The sequence below is a fragment of the Coenobita brevimanus genome, chromosome 60 (assembly GCF_032717465.1).
Source record: "Coenobita brevimanus isolate Jiangsu-jjx chromosome 60, ASM3271746v2, whole genome shotgun sequence".
Classification (NCBI taxonomy): Eukaryota; Metazoa; Arthropoda; class Malacostraca; order Decapoda; family Coenobitidae; genus Coenobita; species Coenobita brevimanus.
The window spans coordinates 3,776,417-3,793,490 of NC_137013.1; the positions used below are offsets into that span (position 1 = coordinate 3,776,417).

The following is a 17,074-nucleotide window of genomic DNA, read 5'->3' on the forward strand; positions in this document are numbered from 1 at the left end:
ATAATCGTGTAGTTATACATGAACAGTAGTCTCACCTATCGTTTTTCATTATGATAACTTCTTACTTGTCTGCTTCACCCTCGCCCTGTAAGTTTATGGATTCCATTCACTCATATATTGTCCCTCCTTTCCGTATCACTCTGTCTATGTGCTGTCACATCGTTAGCTCAGCTATCATTCTGTTATCAACATCTGTTTCGGTAAAATCGTGAAGTGCGTATGTTCATTTTTTTTTTTTTTTTTTGTCAGTTGCATTATGATATTGGAGTTTGTTTTTTAATCTTACTGGGAGCCGATAATGTCCTGATTAGCATGTCGAGGTCGCGACTAGAAAAAATCCGAGTTCAATTTTCGGGTCGGTCAGGTTCCGTGGCACAGACTGCATCCTTTTAGTCCCTGTTTATCCAGCAATATATAACATGAGACCTGGAAACATCGTCGGCAGTTGAGGGTTGAGCTCAAGGGGAAGACTGAAAATTAGCAAAATTGATTGTCTGCCTTTACACTCAGGCTTTTATGACTCATTTTCAGCTGAATCAAATCATCTGGTGTTAGCAAGTTTATAGCATGATGGTGTGCTGAAGGAGTGCAACACCCACGTCCTACAGTGGTCCAAGGACGGAACATTTTGACTTTGCCCTGTAACCAACATCTTCGATCCATTTTTATCCAGAACTAATTACTCCATGGCTGCCTGACCCTCAACCCCTTCACCAAGTTTGGTCTGAATAGGACCAAAAATGAGTTGACCTTGCCCTATGCCCTTGATATCGAACTTTTAATTCTCACAGTCGATACTATTTGTCATTGTTTAATCCTCAGACTTTTTGCCCAAGTTTGGTCTAGGTCGAATCAAAACTGCTAGAGTAATAGGGGCGAATGTTTGACTTTTTCATATGACCTTGATCTTTGATTGATTATTCTTAAAAGTTGATTCCCAGCATTCTTGTCTCATCCTTAACTCTTCCACCAACTCTGACATGCATCGGATCGAAATATTTAAGTTGACCCTGCCATATAACCTTGACCTTTGGCCTCTTGTTATAGGAAGTAATTCGTTAACTCCCTGGCTTGTCTTAAACCGTCCCACCAAATCTGGTTAAATTAGAATCATAAATGCTTGAGCTGGTTGCACTCTCTCTCTCTCTCTCACACACACACACACACACACACACACACACACACACACACACACACACACACAGGGCAAGTTATTACACCTACCGTGCTCTTACTAATGCAGTGTGTAATAGTAGAGTTGTCACGGAGATGAGGCCGTTACCAGCACTAGTATTAAAGCACTCAGGCTCCTGCAACTTACTCTCAGCTAAATATAATTACCTGCGTTGGTGGAATAAGATAATAGAGTTGCCATGACCATGAGAGGGCTAATGACCCTTGTGTAATCAACATTTTTTTTTTCTTTTTTTGAGGGAGAGGGAGGGAGCAGAGGAGGGCGTCTGAAAATCCTAATCCCAAACTGAGAGGTCTTAGTTACATTCCTTATTGCTGAAATTTAATGGTAATTCATGGTGTTGTTCTGTTTACCATACTCTCCCCACCCTCTGAATCATTTATTTTTCCCTTAAGCCTTTCAGTCTTATGCATTATCCATTTCTTGGTTGTCATTTGCACACGATCTTATACATTTGAGGTGAGGCATTTATAACTGGAGGGGTTAAATACATCCATCTATCTATTTATCTATTGCCAAACGCCTTAATCCCGTCAGGGGTCGCCATTTGACTTTGAGTTATTTATTTTACGGGGAGGGGCACTAACCCTCCACCAACCCACTTGTTGACACGTAGGGATCACGTATCGTTTGGTTATATGGTTACCATCCAGCTTTGTAAACGGTTTCTTGGCTTACAGGAAACCATTCGGCTTGTCACCCAATGTAAAGCCACCTGTAATAGAAAGAAAAGCAATTAGAAGTGACAGAAAGGATGGGAGAAATAGGAAGAAAGGAGAGCCGGAACAGAAAAAGAATGATAAAGGCTAAGGAAGAAGTAGGCAGCATTACATCAAGTGAGTGGATGATGATCGCCACCACCTACCACTAATACAGCCTTCAGTTATTCCCTCTATACCCAGGGGCTCTCTGAAGCTGAATTAATTGTCTGGAAGTAAGAGGAACACATCATTTAAAACATCACCTGTGTTAAAAGATTACTCTGCATGATACGTTTCTCTTTGCATTCAGGTTACGAAACAGGTGATTTAACTCATTGGCTACGGAGTGACGTACATTTAACCTTTCTGCTTTTACCACTTTTTTATCAGCTTTCGAAAGGTCTTTGATACTGCAAGAGTTTATTGAGGCAATATCTAACCCCTCCAGTTCGAAGAGTCTACTAAAAGCTGAAAAAAAATTGTCAGAATATGCGAAAATGACGTGCAGGAGCTAAGTGGGCCAGCACAGTTGAAGGTGAGATTTTCTGTAATGAGCGAGTTGTTTAAGGCTATCTAACCCTATAGTTCATAAAATTTGTCATAAAGTGAATACAGTCATCTGGAGCAAGTAGGAATACAGTACAAGTGATATCTTTTGACTAAGTGGGTTAAAAAGTTTGTCAGATCAACGTTTGAGTGAATTTCATCAAAAGACGCTATTGTTTTTACTTAACAATATGGAAACGTGCTTAGTTTTTATTTCCTCTCTCCACCAGACGACTGTATTGAAGTTAAGAAGGATCTTCCATACTGAAGTGATTAATGAAGACTGTATCTAGTTCCCTCCTTCCCCTGTAATTTCCGAAAGGCTTCTCGTAAATCTAATGAAATCTGTTGGTGACAGCGAAAAAAAAAAAAAAAAAAAAAAAAAAAGGAATTGCAGTGAAGGGATTGATGTACTTTGTTTTATAGTTTTTGCATTAAGATGGGATGGAGGGCCTTATTTTTTCTCTTCAGTCTAATGACATTTTTGTTTTAATCTTACTACCACTATGCAAGCATGATGAAAGGAAGCTGATGAAGCATAACGCTGTCACGATTTGAAAACATGATTTATTTCTTGCATATCATTTTTACCTCCAGCTTTGTTTTCCTGGTAATATTTGTGTGGTTCGTCTGGTTTTGACATTCTTTTCTATGGCAAATCACACCTAGCTGAGGGGGTGGGGGGGTGGCTTTGCCTCCTGAGACACAACAGAAGTTTGTTAATCTCCCCGGACTAATTTACGAAGGATGAATGCTACCTAATGGAAACAAAGATAATAGATACCTTGTGAAAGTGAGATGGAAATCAAAATCATCATATGGATTTTAGTATACAATGTGTACACTACTGGCTTTGGCCAGATGAGTATATTGATCTGGAGCCTGTCTTCGTTAACACTAATATTAACAAGAGCACTCAGAGCGCATACGTCCGCCAAAACTTCAGGGTTCAAGTACAGTTCGGCATTGTTGACCTTTACCTCTTGACAAAAGTTGGAGGTCATAAATAATAGTGCAAAAAGAAGGGGTTTTTATAAAAAGAACACTGTAATCTTTGCCACAGGTCCCTATCTTGTTCCAGTTGTAGAACCTAAATACTTTGGTGATTTATTGATATAGGAGCATCTGTGGAGTCGACTCTGCCCCTCTCTCACTCACTGTATTTTTCAGAGACGAGGTGCTTCACTCCAGCAGGCTTTGAAAACTTGAGTTAAACCCAATAATTGTGCCCCGAAGATCCACTCATCAACGCAGAAGTTAGCAGCTTAGGCGAAGCCCCTTATAAGACACCTGAACTCCAGCATCTACTTAGTACTTTGGTATTAGTTGTATTTCATGACTTTGAGCTTTCATTTGACCTTTTCACCATAATTTTTCTTACTGACACTTTCTTATCATGGTCCTGTCATTATCGGACTCTCCCTGGGGCCGACCTAATAACGCCTGTCTCTATCACTTAAATTGAATATGAGTCACTCGTTTTAACCTGAGGCAGACAGACATGTGCAGCAGTACCATTGAACTATACACTGTCATGCTGTAAAACTAGGTCTGTCTTGTGAACATTGTGTTTAGAGACTCCAAATATATATATATATATATATATATATATATATATATATATATATATATATATATATATATATATATATATATATATATATATATATATTATAAAAATATATTTCATGTATGTCACAAAGAATACGGCTAAAAACAATTAAATGAACACAACAACTAGGAATAATTTTTCAGCCTTCAGACAACTGCTCTCTCTCTCTCTCTCTCTCTCTCTCTCTCTCTCTGAATGCGATTTAAGAAGCGAGTGGGGATATATCATCTGCTCCTCACCCTCTCCTTCCCCTAATCCCACCTAATTAATAACGCACAACTTCACGAACTAACTCTTTCTATGTAGTTTGGTCGTACCTTTGGAGAGTTTGGCAAATAGAGTGACTGCTGTTCTGATTATTTTATATTGATGCAATGCCATCCAGTCCTCCTTTCATTGTTTATGACTTTGACCTTCACCATAGAAATTTCTCACACAAAAACGAGAGAGAGAGAGAGAAAGAAAGAAAGAAGAAGAGTGTGAGATAGATAGATAGATAGACAGATAGACTGACAGATATATGGCTATAGATATACTGTAGACAGAAAAAGTATCTACGAAATGCAGGTACGTATGGTTGCCTGAGTTCCCCCTCCTTTTAAGGCCATAATATTTTTCATTATTTCATTATCTATAATTTTTGTTTGTTGATGATTTGTATGTACTCTGCAGTTATTTTCTAAGGAAGGTACAAGGAAAGCGGGGTTCAGTGTACTACAAAGGCAGTGGCCGATTATGTGTGAGGATGAACAAATAAGTGATCGATACCAAAGCTTATAGGGTAATAGGGTGTGGCTTGTCCATCCAATATGCAGTACAACATGGGATAAAGGTACTAAAACGGTAAGTGAACAGAAGTTGAGGAAGACAGAAGGACGCAGGTGTTACAATGAGAGTATAAAAACAGCATGAGATGGAAAATGGCTGTACAGGAAGGTAGTCAGGCTCGATTGGACAGATATAACTTGGAGCAGGCAGAGAAAGTGGAAGGCGTGAGTAAGGTGTTCAAAGAAGGAATACGTGCAGAATGAGAGGTGGTGTGTCGGTTATGAGAAGACATAAAAGGGATGACGGAAATAGCGTGGATTGGGAAAGAGTTGAAACGAACCGTCGAAAAGAGGACATGCAATGAACTGTTGGAAAAAAAAAAAAAGTGTGGAGAGATGAAACACTGAGTTGGTGTTGAGAAAATACGAGAGGTAAGGATTCAAGCTGAACTGAAAAAATTAGTGGCTGAGCAAATTAGAAGTCTGAGTGTAAAGCAGAGGGAATGTAAGATGTTTTGGAAAAAGGTCAAGGAAGTAAGAGCTGGATGGTATTAGATGTAGTAATGCTGTGAAAGATAAAAATAGCAAAATTCAATGGTAAAAAAGATATTGCACTAATGAAGAGGGCAATTAAATGAGTTGCTGGGTGCAGAGAACGAAGGCAGTGCTAGTATATGTGACTGGGCAATGACTGCGAGAAGAAAACAGGCACGAGTGAAGGAAGAGAACAACAGGATAAAAGTGTGTGAGACAGCGAAGAAAGTCAAGACTAAGTAGGCACCAGAGAGTGATGAAATGAGTGGCAATGTGTTGAAAGATGATGGCCAAAATGTGATTAAACTGGTCTGAAGAATGTGAAGACTGGCCTTGAACAGAATGTCAAAACTATGGATAACATAAGATGGAAATTCGTGCACAAGAAGAAATGGGAAAGAGTAATGTGTTAGGCAGCCACAGAGGTGATGTCTAGTTAGCACTGAGGGATGAATACAGTATATACAGTAATACATCAGTTATCGACGGAGTGAGGGAAAGAATAAGAAAAATGGTGATAAAAGAGGTTTTAGGATGGGGATATACTGTAGTGTGCATACCCTGAATATATATATATTAGAGAGATAGACAGATATATATGTGTGTGTGTGTGTGTGTGTGTGTGTGTGTGTGTGTGTGTGTGTGTTGATAGACAGATATAGATAACCATACATAGATACGATGTTTTGAAAAACAAAACAAGGTAAGATAATTTGACAGAGCTTCCCTAGTGAGAGATGGCCGGGAGTAAAAAATGGCTGTATCTTGTTTGCCTGTGATATTGCCCTCTTGTGAAGATGAATGGGAGCTCCAAGGCTTGGTGAATTAGAAGTGTGTGTTAGAAACGACACTTGAAAGTGTATATTTGAAGTAAAAGCTGTTTTTCTTCGAGGAGTAAAACCACAATATGTGTAATGAGGCTCTGTGGTGAATAAAAGGAAATGGTAAATGTCTTCAGGTATCTGGATGGTATAAAGAGCAATGATTAAAGTATCAAGGACGATGTGTAAGAAGCGATACCGCGGGGATGGACAAGAGCAGAGCAGAAAGAGACCAAGGATAATGTGGAGGGACTGGAGAGGTATATGGATAAGCGTTGTGTGGGTTGTTGATCAGACTGCCTGATGGATGAGAACAGGCCAGCGTGGAGGAGCTTGGTCGTGACCAACTCTTCGGGGTTAACGTGTCAAGGTGTATATAAATTAATGTTAGTTTTTAATTTTCTCTTTCAGTAAAGATCGATGAAGAGTTAATAAATTAACGTACCATATAAAGTGTGTGCTAGGGACCATACTAAACCGAGTGGAATATGGCCCATTGAATATTCTGACGAAGTGAGCTGACCAAAAAACAAACACATCAGTGGCTCATGTTTTCGTGAGCTTAGCTGAGTCTCTAGCACATATTTCTAGGAGGTATATTTTGTATGATACACCACAGTATTCTCTTCTGTGGTATTTATATCTTTTCAGTTCATTTACTGAAGTGTCTTATTCATACTTATGCCATCTGCCTACAAATGATAATGTTGAGCTATCCTCTCCAGCTCGAGAATTCACTCCTTGACTAATCCATAATGCCATAAGCGTAATTTGGTTGATGACAATAAATTCCCAAGAGTGTAATCAAACGTATTTCAATGCAAATCAAGCCCTTTATCAAAATTATCAGTCGCCTTCACACACTGTTAGTTCCTACATGATATTAGGTTTGCTTTTTGTCAGGTCTGCTGCTTGATTGAGCCACGAACATTCCGGTTTATATTCCCGGCGGCTGGACGCCTAAATCTTTCCCGGCCTTAATGTATTTTTGTGCAATAACCAACCCCGTGACGTCACGCCCGCTCGCCTTTATATAGAAAGGCAGAGCTGCTGGATACTTCAGTGGGAGAGGCAGACTCGTCCTGAGAATAGTCATGAACGCAAAGGTGGGAAGGTTTATGAAAAATGAATTGTTGATCATTAACATTTTTAACTTTCACACACACACACACACACACACACACACACACACACACACACACATTTGTTATCTATCTATCTATCTATCTATCTATCTATATTATTCTTATGACAGCCTCCTATTACTATACTACTGTACTTAATGAAGGCCACATCTTATCCCTACACTTCGAACAGCCTCCCCTGAACTGGCCTGAACCGTCTAGAGAGAGCTAAAATGAGAAAAATATTTTCATATTGATGATATTTAATTAGTGCAACGATGAATTTTATGCTTGGTGCCTCCCATTTTTCTTAGGCCTTTAAAATTGGAAAACGTTCAATACACCTATCATAAAACCCTGTCAGTATTGGATGGACCTCATACAGCTTGAAAAAAAAAAAAAAAAAAAAAAATGGAAATGACGTATTCGGGCAGAAGAGGTTAGCGTACACTGAAGCTATATACCTTGGAATGAAGAACTGTATCAGATGTTAATTTATTCAGTCGTAACAAGGAAGATTACGTTCGACACCAGAGTAAAAGTAAACACAAGAAGCGCAGTCCAATGATGTAACTTTTTATCTGCTGCGATTGCGAAACTGGCGTTGTTTTCAATTTGTGTGTGTGTGTGTGTGTGTGTGTGTGTGTGTGTGTGTGTGTGTGTGTGTGTTCCTGTTAGCACGATATCTTCGCAACCAGTCAAAATATCATCACAAAATTTACAGGTGTGTCGCAAGGATGAAAATCTCCTACGAGTTCGAAATTGGTGAAAGTAGGTCAAGGTCAAGATCATATTCCGAGCAGCGCCAGATATGTATCGGCCCGTGTCTGGTGTGATTCCCTCCTTGGGGGAGATTTTTTTTTCTTAATATATTTCAAACAATAGTTTACGCACTAAAACATTTCTGCATACATAAATGGCTACTATCTTACCATTAGCCTTCTCATTGCTGTTATGAATCAGTAATTTATCTTCTGAACAACTCGCCCAGTCGTACTATCGTATTCGACAAAAAAATGTGAATAAGATAGATTACCGAGGGAACAACGAAAACTTAATTTCATGGTGAATTACTGAACACTATTATGCTGTAGAAATTTGATAAATAGAACTTGATCAGGAATGCGGTAAATATAGGAGTCAATGTGGCAGATTAAATGCAGTTAAACCGTCTGAACAGGATTTGTTTTTGCCTGACAATTTTCTTCCGCTGTTCACAGAATATTCCGGCAACATATTAGTTGCAAAAGCTCTACTTCCTGTTTTACCAACTCGCTGAAGATCTAACCAACTTTGATCACAGTCATGGGGGATAACCTACACCCTCTGTGAAGTCGTCACTGTTTGGTGATTTAATACAATATCTTTCACATTATCTCTTCCTCAGGTACTGTCAGTGTGTGTGCTGGTGGCTGTGGCTGTCGTGTCTGCTGGCCGTCGCCCCTCGTATGGTTATGGCTCCCCAGTAAGTGTTCATTCATTTGCATTATATAAACAACTCTTTGGGGCGTATGCTGAGAGACAACTCATGATGTAGTTTATCTTCACAAATTCCTAGTGGCATCCTGTGTGATATGTAGGAACGACAAGTCACCTGAATTTTCAGCAAGCTTCACCTTGTACATTTTGCTCTGTCAGTATACAGAGGGTGCTATCCACTTTTCAGTATGATAAAAAGTCATAGAGGCTATTATAGTTCATATTAGAAAAAAAAAATCTACCAACAAATGTTATAAGAAAATTTGTTAGTCTCTATCGATTATACAGTACAAGAGGTACAATATTCAGTGTATAGGCGGAAGTTCAAAGACCAAAGCAATGAAGTATAATCTAGAGTAGACGCACTTTCCTGCCGCAGATGTAAATTATATTTTAATGAAAACGATTGAAGCTTCAGCTTAACATAACTCACCTGTGCAACACCTTAGATCATCCAATGTTCGTGTTGTCCTCAGACATCGAGTATTATAATCAAAAGCTTGCATGTGTTTCATTTGCATGATATCTAAATGACCGTCCCATATCACAGGACTTCTCTGATGAGTCGTTTGAATCCTATGAGTCCAGGGAGGCCAGGTACGATTTCAACTGGGCCGTGAGAGACTCCTCCTCCGGCAACGACTTCGGCCACCGGGAAGGTCGTGACGGCGACAACACTGAGGGATTGTACTACGTTCACCTGCCCGACGGTCGCCGCCAGACGGTGACCTACTACGTGGACGGTGACGATGGTTACATCGCTGATGTCAAGTATTCTGGCGAGGCTCGTTACCCAGACTCATATGAATCAGCATCTTTCGAATCCCGAGAGTCTCACCCCTTCTATGCTCCTCCCAGGCCTTACTACGGTTAGGTGTGGTCTGGTGTATGCATTGTTATGATTATACCGTTAGATCTGTGGACGGCTAAACCATTGTACAAATAAATAAGTATATTGGTAAGTCTGCTTATCGCTGTCTGCTTACTATTACTACTGCTTGCGGAAGCATTCTAATTTTTATCTTGTCTGCTGTACAACTGAGCCTCTAGTCTCGTGTTCATAAATATTTTGTATTTGTATTTATTTTACCTGAGTGTATATTTGTATGGCTTTGAACTAGCAATCTGTCCAATAAATCCGCATGTACATTATGGGTATTTACCACTTTTATTATTAATATACGAGAATAGTGGTGTGGCTGTGTGCATTATTGCTTTCCACCTAATTTGGTTATACGATAGTTACGGTTCATGGAGACTGGGTGTCAGCGACGAAATAGATTTGAACATAGATAACAAGAGTAATTATGATAATATTTGGGATTGCAGTGCCCTGGTCATCAATGTGTGACAGACACCCACACTGGAAGTATGATGGAAAGAGCATGAAGAAAGAAACCCAGACAACTGCTTATTAATGTATGAAAAGGCAAATACGAGCTTAGTATTTAGTTCACGATGTGTGATTAACAGACCTTCCAAAGCAATTCAATAACAGTTTCAGGTTTATTGAAGCCACCATTGGGTTATGGATCACAGTGTTGATGTCCTTGCATCAAAATAAGTAATGTTTCTTTACGAACTATTTAGAAAAGAACGAGAAAAAGGAATTGTAAGATTTGAGACTTTCAGTATTAGGCCATCTTGAGAAAAATTACACTGCTTGCTGAAAGACGGACACAAGAGAGAGATCTGACTGAAGTATTTAAGTGAATTCACTGTTAAAATGGAGAGATTTTAGCAAAATTTGAAAATGGAGTATTGGACAACTGAAAAAGACTACCTAACTATGTAGGTTTTGCTAGTGCGAAGCTTTGAGGTGATACTGTTGCCATAACTTATAATTCCAGAGAGACTGTGCATGATACTGACAAACTGGAGTGTACATGAATGAGACACTTTCACCAGGACTGTTTACTTCGTTTTCATAAGACATTTGCAGAGGCTCCGGTTGGAATGGTGGAGGTTATTTAGGTAAAACTGTGAACGAATAAACGTTTTTAGATTTCTTATGGATATTTGTGTGAATCGGAGGAACTGTAACATAACTAGTGGCTAGTTAGAGCACAAATTTTAATTACTAGTATATTTAGAGATGGAGACCTTTTATTAAACAGAATTACATTATGACGAGGGTTGTCTCTGTCTAAGTAAAGGGCATACAACCAGTAAATTAGCCCCGTCCCATAACAAAAAAAAAAAAAAAAAAAAAAAAAAAAAAAAAAAAAAAAAAAAAAAAAGAAGAAGCATAACAGGGTAAACTCAAGAGTATTCAGTTTTAACTAGAAAGACTAATAGCTGATACAAATGGCATCAAGTGCATTATGAATATTGTAGACCAGATGGACTACAAGAGAAGCAGTGACAATTAAGAGGAAAAGTGAGGATAAAGCAGACCGAGACGCCAATGATGGAATGAAGTACGGTAGAGTACAGTAATTAGCATGGCTGAGATGGAACTGCTTAACAAACATTGGTCAGACGGAAGAAAATTGTAAGAAAGCCCTACAGTCAAATAGCTGAGGGTGATGATTGGTTTATCTGTTAGTTAGGCACCTCAATCCTGCAATGAGTGACTGGAACAAATCTTATCCTTTTCACTTTGTTCACCTCTATTTGGCTGTCCTCGCTTCACCTCACCTCAATCTTGGTGAGAGTGACTATGAACAAATCAGATCCATATCACACTGTCCACCGCTGTCAGGCTTCCCTTGCTCCAGATCGTACCGTCCTCAGTCATATACCTCTCTTACACATCCTTCCACCTCAGCCTCTGCGTCCCCCTCAATTTACTGACCAATAACTTCTCTATACCTTATCACTGACACTCTAGCTCTAAGATTAGCCAAGTTCGCCCTGTAATTCAAGCCTTTTTTCAAATCCCTACCTATCCCACGAAAGATGGGAGACTGAGAGAAAGGCAGCCTCAGCTTTTAGTCCATGGGTTTCAGATTCCGTTAAATTTTTGTTCACTTTTCTCACTTCAAACCAGAGACATTTCAGGTAATTTCAGGTCCAGTCAAGGTTCATTTAGACCTAGTAGGATTCATTCACATCATTTGGGTCCGCTCTAAGCATTCCAGTTAGATCCAATCAACCTTCTCACCTCCAATCAGGCCCCATTAGACTATTTCAGAATGAATCCCAAGCAGTTTACTCACGTCAATTTAGCTCCATTTCAGTTATTCTAAACCCACTGAGATCCAGCTAAATTCACCAGGTTATTTAGTTTCTTCTCGGTGTTAGCATCAGTCACATCATTTCAAGTGCATTCGGTGCCATTCCAGTCCAGTTGGTTCAGGTTCAGATCCATTCAAGCCATCTTATATCCATTCATGCCATGCTAAACCTGTTCATTTCATTTAGATCCAGTCACAACCCTTCAGTCTCAGTCGAGCCAGTTCAGGGTAGGTATATCAGTAGTGATATGGTCCAGTTCTATTCATTCTCAGCCTTCACATCAAACTGGGCCCAATGAGATCAGTTCAGGTCCAGTAGAATCCATGTAGGTCAGCATGGATCCATTTCACTCCTAGTTCGTTTCAGCCATATTCAAACTCAAGTAGATGTATGAGAATTATTCCAAGTAGTTTAAATGGTTGCTGTAACGAAAGAACCCGTCAGCTTGACTTAGGTGAATGAAAAAGGTTAAAGACATGTCTATACTCGTAAATGTCAATACCAAACAAACGACGAATCGGTCTGATACACGTGACAGCTCTTTTGGAATAGAATGGTTACAAGGAGATAAATGTAGGTGGGGGATAGACTGGGATGGATGGAGGTGGGTTGTACGGCTGGGGAGGGGGGCAAGACGGCATATGAAGATAGAATACATAAGCTGGCCGTCTTGGATGTGTCAGTAATTTATTTCATAATGAAAAAAATAAAGCAGGATGGGAAGAGAGGAGTGGGTAGGGTGATTCTTAAGTTGTGGTGCAGATCGTGACAAGTGCATCAACTGAAGATGGCCATTGTTTGAGACGCCGTGCTGGTGATGGGATAAAATTTCTTCCAGAAGTTCGGTGCGGTGGGAGTAAAGGAAAATAAAGCGATGTGTGAAGGTAAGTGGATAGGACGAGAGGAGGGTAAGTTTTTTTCTTTGCTTTGTTGATGGACTATTTTTTTCCCCAGATTTTTATCAATACTAAGAACAGTAGGAAAACAAAATGGCTATATCTCTTTCCTCCCCAGAGTAATAAAAGATATAAAAATATATTATGAGCTTTGCTATCTTCCAATAGTGATTACCAAAGGAAACAGTTACACATGAAAATACATTGGATGAATTTTCTGATGCAATGAAAACCCTTACATCTCCACTGTCCTCCTTACACATCTCTTGACTACTGAAGAAGGGGGTGTTCACTAGGGAGGGATAAAACAGAAACACCTCACTGAGTTGGCTTCGTATGGGTCGACAAGGACACAAGTCTAACATGGAACAGTTCATCTTTCCCACATCAGAGCCTATGCCATGTTCTAAGCCAAATCTATATAATTTCCAGGATCTTGGCTCCAGGAGATGTAGTTTTTCCACTGTATATAAAGCTTATTTTGCTATTAGTAGTCGAGTTTACAGATAATTGCTAGAAGTATCTCGTCCTCCTGCCTTTACATTAATGGTGTTGTATCTTTGTGTTGAAAATTACTATATACTGATTGTGCCTTCTGTAATGTTATAAATATGTACTATATGTGGTGGTGATATGGGTGTAGCTATTTTTTTTTTTTTAATGAATGTTTTATCTTCATTACGAGTATCATGAGTTGGCGTTAATACGTCACCACACCGTTAGCCACACAATTTCATTACATCCCCATACTGCTCCACCACACAACACTGTTACAAGACCATACCACACCGCCGCACAACAGCAGTACACACAGTGCCACATCAGCATTCAACACCAATACAGAACCATACTACACCATCACACAAAAGTATTATATCACCATACCACACCACGACACAAAACTACTAAACATGCCTCACCGCTACAAAAAACTAATACAGAAACATGCCACACCACTCAGCACTATTATACTATCATACCACACTACTGCAAATCACTAATACACAAATATATTACACCACCGCACAACACTGTCATACCATCATACCACACCATTGCACAACATTAGTTAAAACACAGCAATACTCCACTGTCACACAGTATTATTATACAGATACTACCATGCCACCACAAACACAGACCACAACCATTAGTCACTATACCACCACAGAACACTAAATCACCATCATGCCGCACGACCACACAATACCATTACACGACACCACACCACGTCACCACACAACACCATTACACCAACACACCAAACTATCACACAGTACTATTACACCACCACACCACATCACCACAACAAAATTACACTACCAGCTACACCATACCAATATACATCACTATTACGCCACCATACCACATCACACCACACCATACCACACCACTGCAAATCACTATTACACTACCACACCACACCAAATCACCACACAATACTGTTACACCACCGCACCACACCACAGCACTACACCATCAAACCACACTACACCACCACATGACACCGAGCCACCACACAACACTATGAATTCACTATACAATTCTCCTAGGATTATTGTAGAAATGAGTAGGTTGGTCCAGGGATGATCATGTATAATATGTATGTTTGGGGAAGGAGGGGACGTCCTGTAACAGCAAGATATAGGAAGCTACCGTAGTTGAAAACTGTATAACATAAAGTTCAAATTTAACTTATTCTGGTGGGATCTGGAGCATGGGTATTGGACTAGCTACGTGACATTGACAGAAATGCAGGAATCAATATGAATACAGTATTTCACATCAGCTTTTGCTTCCAAGGGTTTAAGATTGCTGCAGGTTTTGTGTAGATCGTTGTTTAATAACTATAGAACAACAAAACCATGAGTTACCACGTGTAGATTTTGGCTGAATAACACCTTTGCAGCAGCATAATACTGTTAGTTTATTATTCACTATAAAACAGTACAGCATTGGTAACTCTATGCATTGAAATTTATCATTAATTACAAGGGTAGAAAATATTACGAGGAACAACAGTTTTATCAACGAGAAACATAACCAGTAATTTGCTTTATTCTTCATTAGACAAATTCCAATGGTTATAAGTCAAAGTTTACTTATTCCATAAAGAAATAAGTGGCTCCAATTAAATAATTTTTCACTAATGTTATTAAGTGTACCTTCAACCTGGTGATACACACATCCAACCTCCCGTTACTTGCAAGTTGGAAATAAATGTCGAGGAGAGCATGTTTATTTTTCACCCGGGGGTTGAGGGGGTTCATGATGTGAAAGCTGCTGCAATATGTTATAGGTTGAGTCTATACTGCCTGTAAATAGAGGATTCTTCATCTTTGGATAATATACCACGAATGATTAACGTGGGAAGCATTTTTGGCCAATGGAATGCTGAGAAAATTGACGTTTAATCAAGGCATATGGAAGGAGCAGAACAAGTCGTTTGAAGAATGATTTTTGTGCAATAACTGACCCGTGACGTCACGCCCGCCGCCTTTATATAGCAGGGCAGAACTCGGGGACTTCAGTGTGAGAGGCAGTCCCGTCACGATACCCAACATGAACTCAAAGGTGGGACGCTATGTGAAAAATGAAACGCAACTCTTTTTATTATTATTATTATTATTAATATTACTGTGAACGCTACGATACTTTAATTTAACAAGTCTGGTGCATTTTGGAGTGACGAAATATCCAGATATAGATGCTGCTCCATTTATATAATCCACGTTTAATTTGACAGCAGAAAAATAAAATGGATCTTTCGTTGCAGTACTTACCATAAATAACACAGTAATTTTCTATTTGCCTAAATTACTCCTGTCATTATTATTATTATAAAGCCCTGTAAAAAATGGAAACATATTTCAGTGTACATTGCCGAAAGCAACATTACCAATACTCTCCAAATATCTACAAGTTCCTTCATTAGCCCTTCAACTGCTGACTTGACACGTATGTCATAATACTCGTACAATGCAAAGTTTTATGAGGATTCTGCACTGTAATAAGACCATTGCAATTCTGGGCGTTAGGGAAGATTCTCTCGCGAACCAAAAATTGATTTATGCTACACATACAGTGATCTCTTCCTCAGGTGCTGTCAGTGTGTGTGCTGGTGGCTGTGGCTGCCGTTTCTGCTGACCATCGTCCTTCATACGGCTATGGCTCCCCGGTTAGTGGTCAACGCACACAGTATATCATTCATCTGCATTTTCCCAGCATGTTTGCTACATCAGTAGGAAATGTGCTGGTTACATTTCTGATTTTGGTTTTAAACACAAAAATCGGATTTTACTCACACACACACACACACACACACACACACACACACACACACACACACACACACACACACACAAAAGCTAGAAAAGACTATTATAGAATGTTTCGTTCATCCATATCGCTGGGTTTTCCTTAGTAACGAAGCATGCGTGCGGGATATAACATATTCACTCCAACTGAACTACAGCAAAAGTAAAGCAAAATTCACTCAGGTTCAGAAGGGGATAGTTTTCTTCCCGCAATCATGAATTAAAATGTTAGTTGTTGGAAGTGTTGGCTGAGACAAACACTGCTCTCTTGTGAAGTCACTGGAATAGATGTTCCACCTTCATGAGTTTTAACTGAGTATTCCACATAACAGGATTTCTCCGCTGAGTCCTTTGAGTCCAGAGAGGCCAGGTATGACTTCAACTGGGCCGTGAGGAACGGCAACGACTTCGGCCATCAGGAGAGTCGTGATGGCGACAACACCAAGGGATCGTACTACGTGCACCTGCCTGATGGTCGCCGCCAGACGGTGACCTACTACGTGGACGGTGACTCCGGCTACATTGCTGATGTCAAGTATTCTGGCGAAGCTCGTTACCCAGACTCATACGAGTCAGCATCGTTCGAATCTGCCTCCTTCGAGCACGTAGCATCACCCCGCTTTTATGGTCCTCCCAGACCTTCCTACGGTTAGGTCTGGTGTATACATTCTTACGACTATACCATTAGGTCTGTGGACGGATGAATCACTGTACAAATAAATAAGCATATAGCCAAGTACGCTTATTGCAACATTTGTTTATGGTCATTAAGACTGTTTACTGAAGCATCCTAAATTTGGGCCTGCCTGCAGTGCAACTGCGCCTCTAGTCTCGTGTTCATGATTATTTTGTACTGAGAATATTTATTATACCAGAGTATATATTTTTATGATTTAGACCTG

General features: G+C 39.7%; 2 protein-coding genes across 2 annotated transcripts; both read left to right on the forward strand.

Annotated features, from left to right (window-relative positions):
- The first annotated feature begins 4,974 nt into the window (after positions 1-4,974).
- LOC145403126 (uncharacterized) lies at positions 4,975-9,653 on the forward strand. Its single transcript, XM_080274953.1, has 3 exons — positions 4,975-5,046; positions 8,688-8,765; positions 9,330-9,653. Exons 1-3 carry the CDS (start codon positions 4,975-4,977, stop codon positions 9,651-9,653), a joined length of 474 nt encoding a protein of 157 aa, XP_080131079.1.
- Positions 9,654-15,417: 5,764 nt separating this feature from the next.
- Positions 15,418-16,825, forward strand: LOC145403178 (pro-resilin-like). Its single transcript, XM_080274995.1, has 4 exons — positions 15,418-15,429; positions 15,956-16,033; positions 16,081-16,083; positions 16,505-16,825. The coding sequence occupies exons 1-4, from the start codon at positions 15,418-15,420 to the stop codon at positions 16,823-16,825; spliced, it is 414 nt and encodes a 137-aa protein (XP_080131121.1).
- The last annotated feature ends 249 nt before the right edge of the window (positions 16,826-17,074 follow it).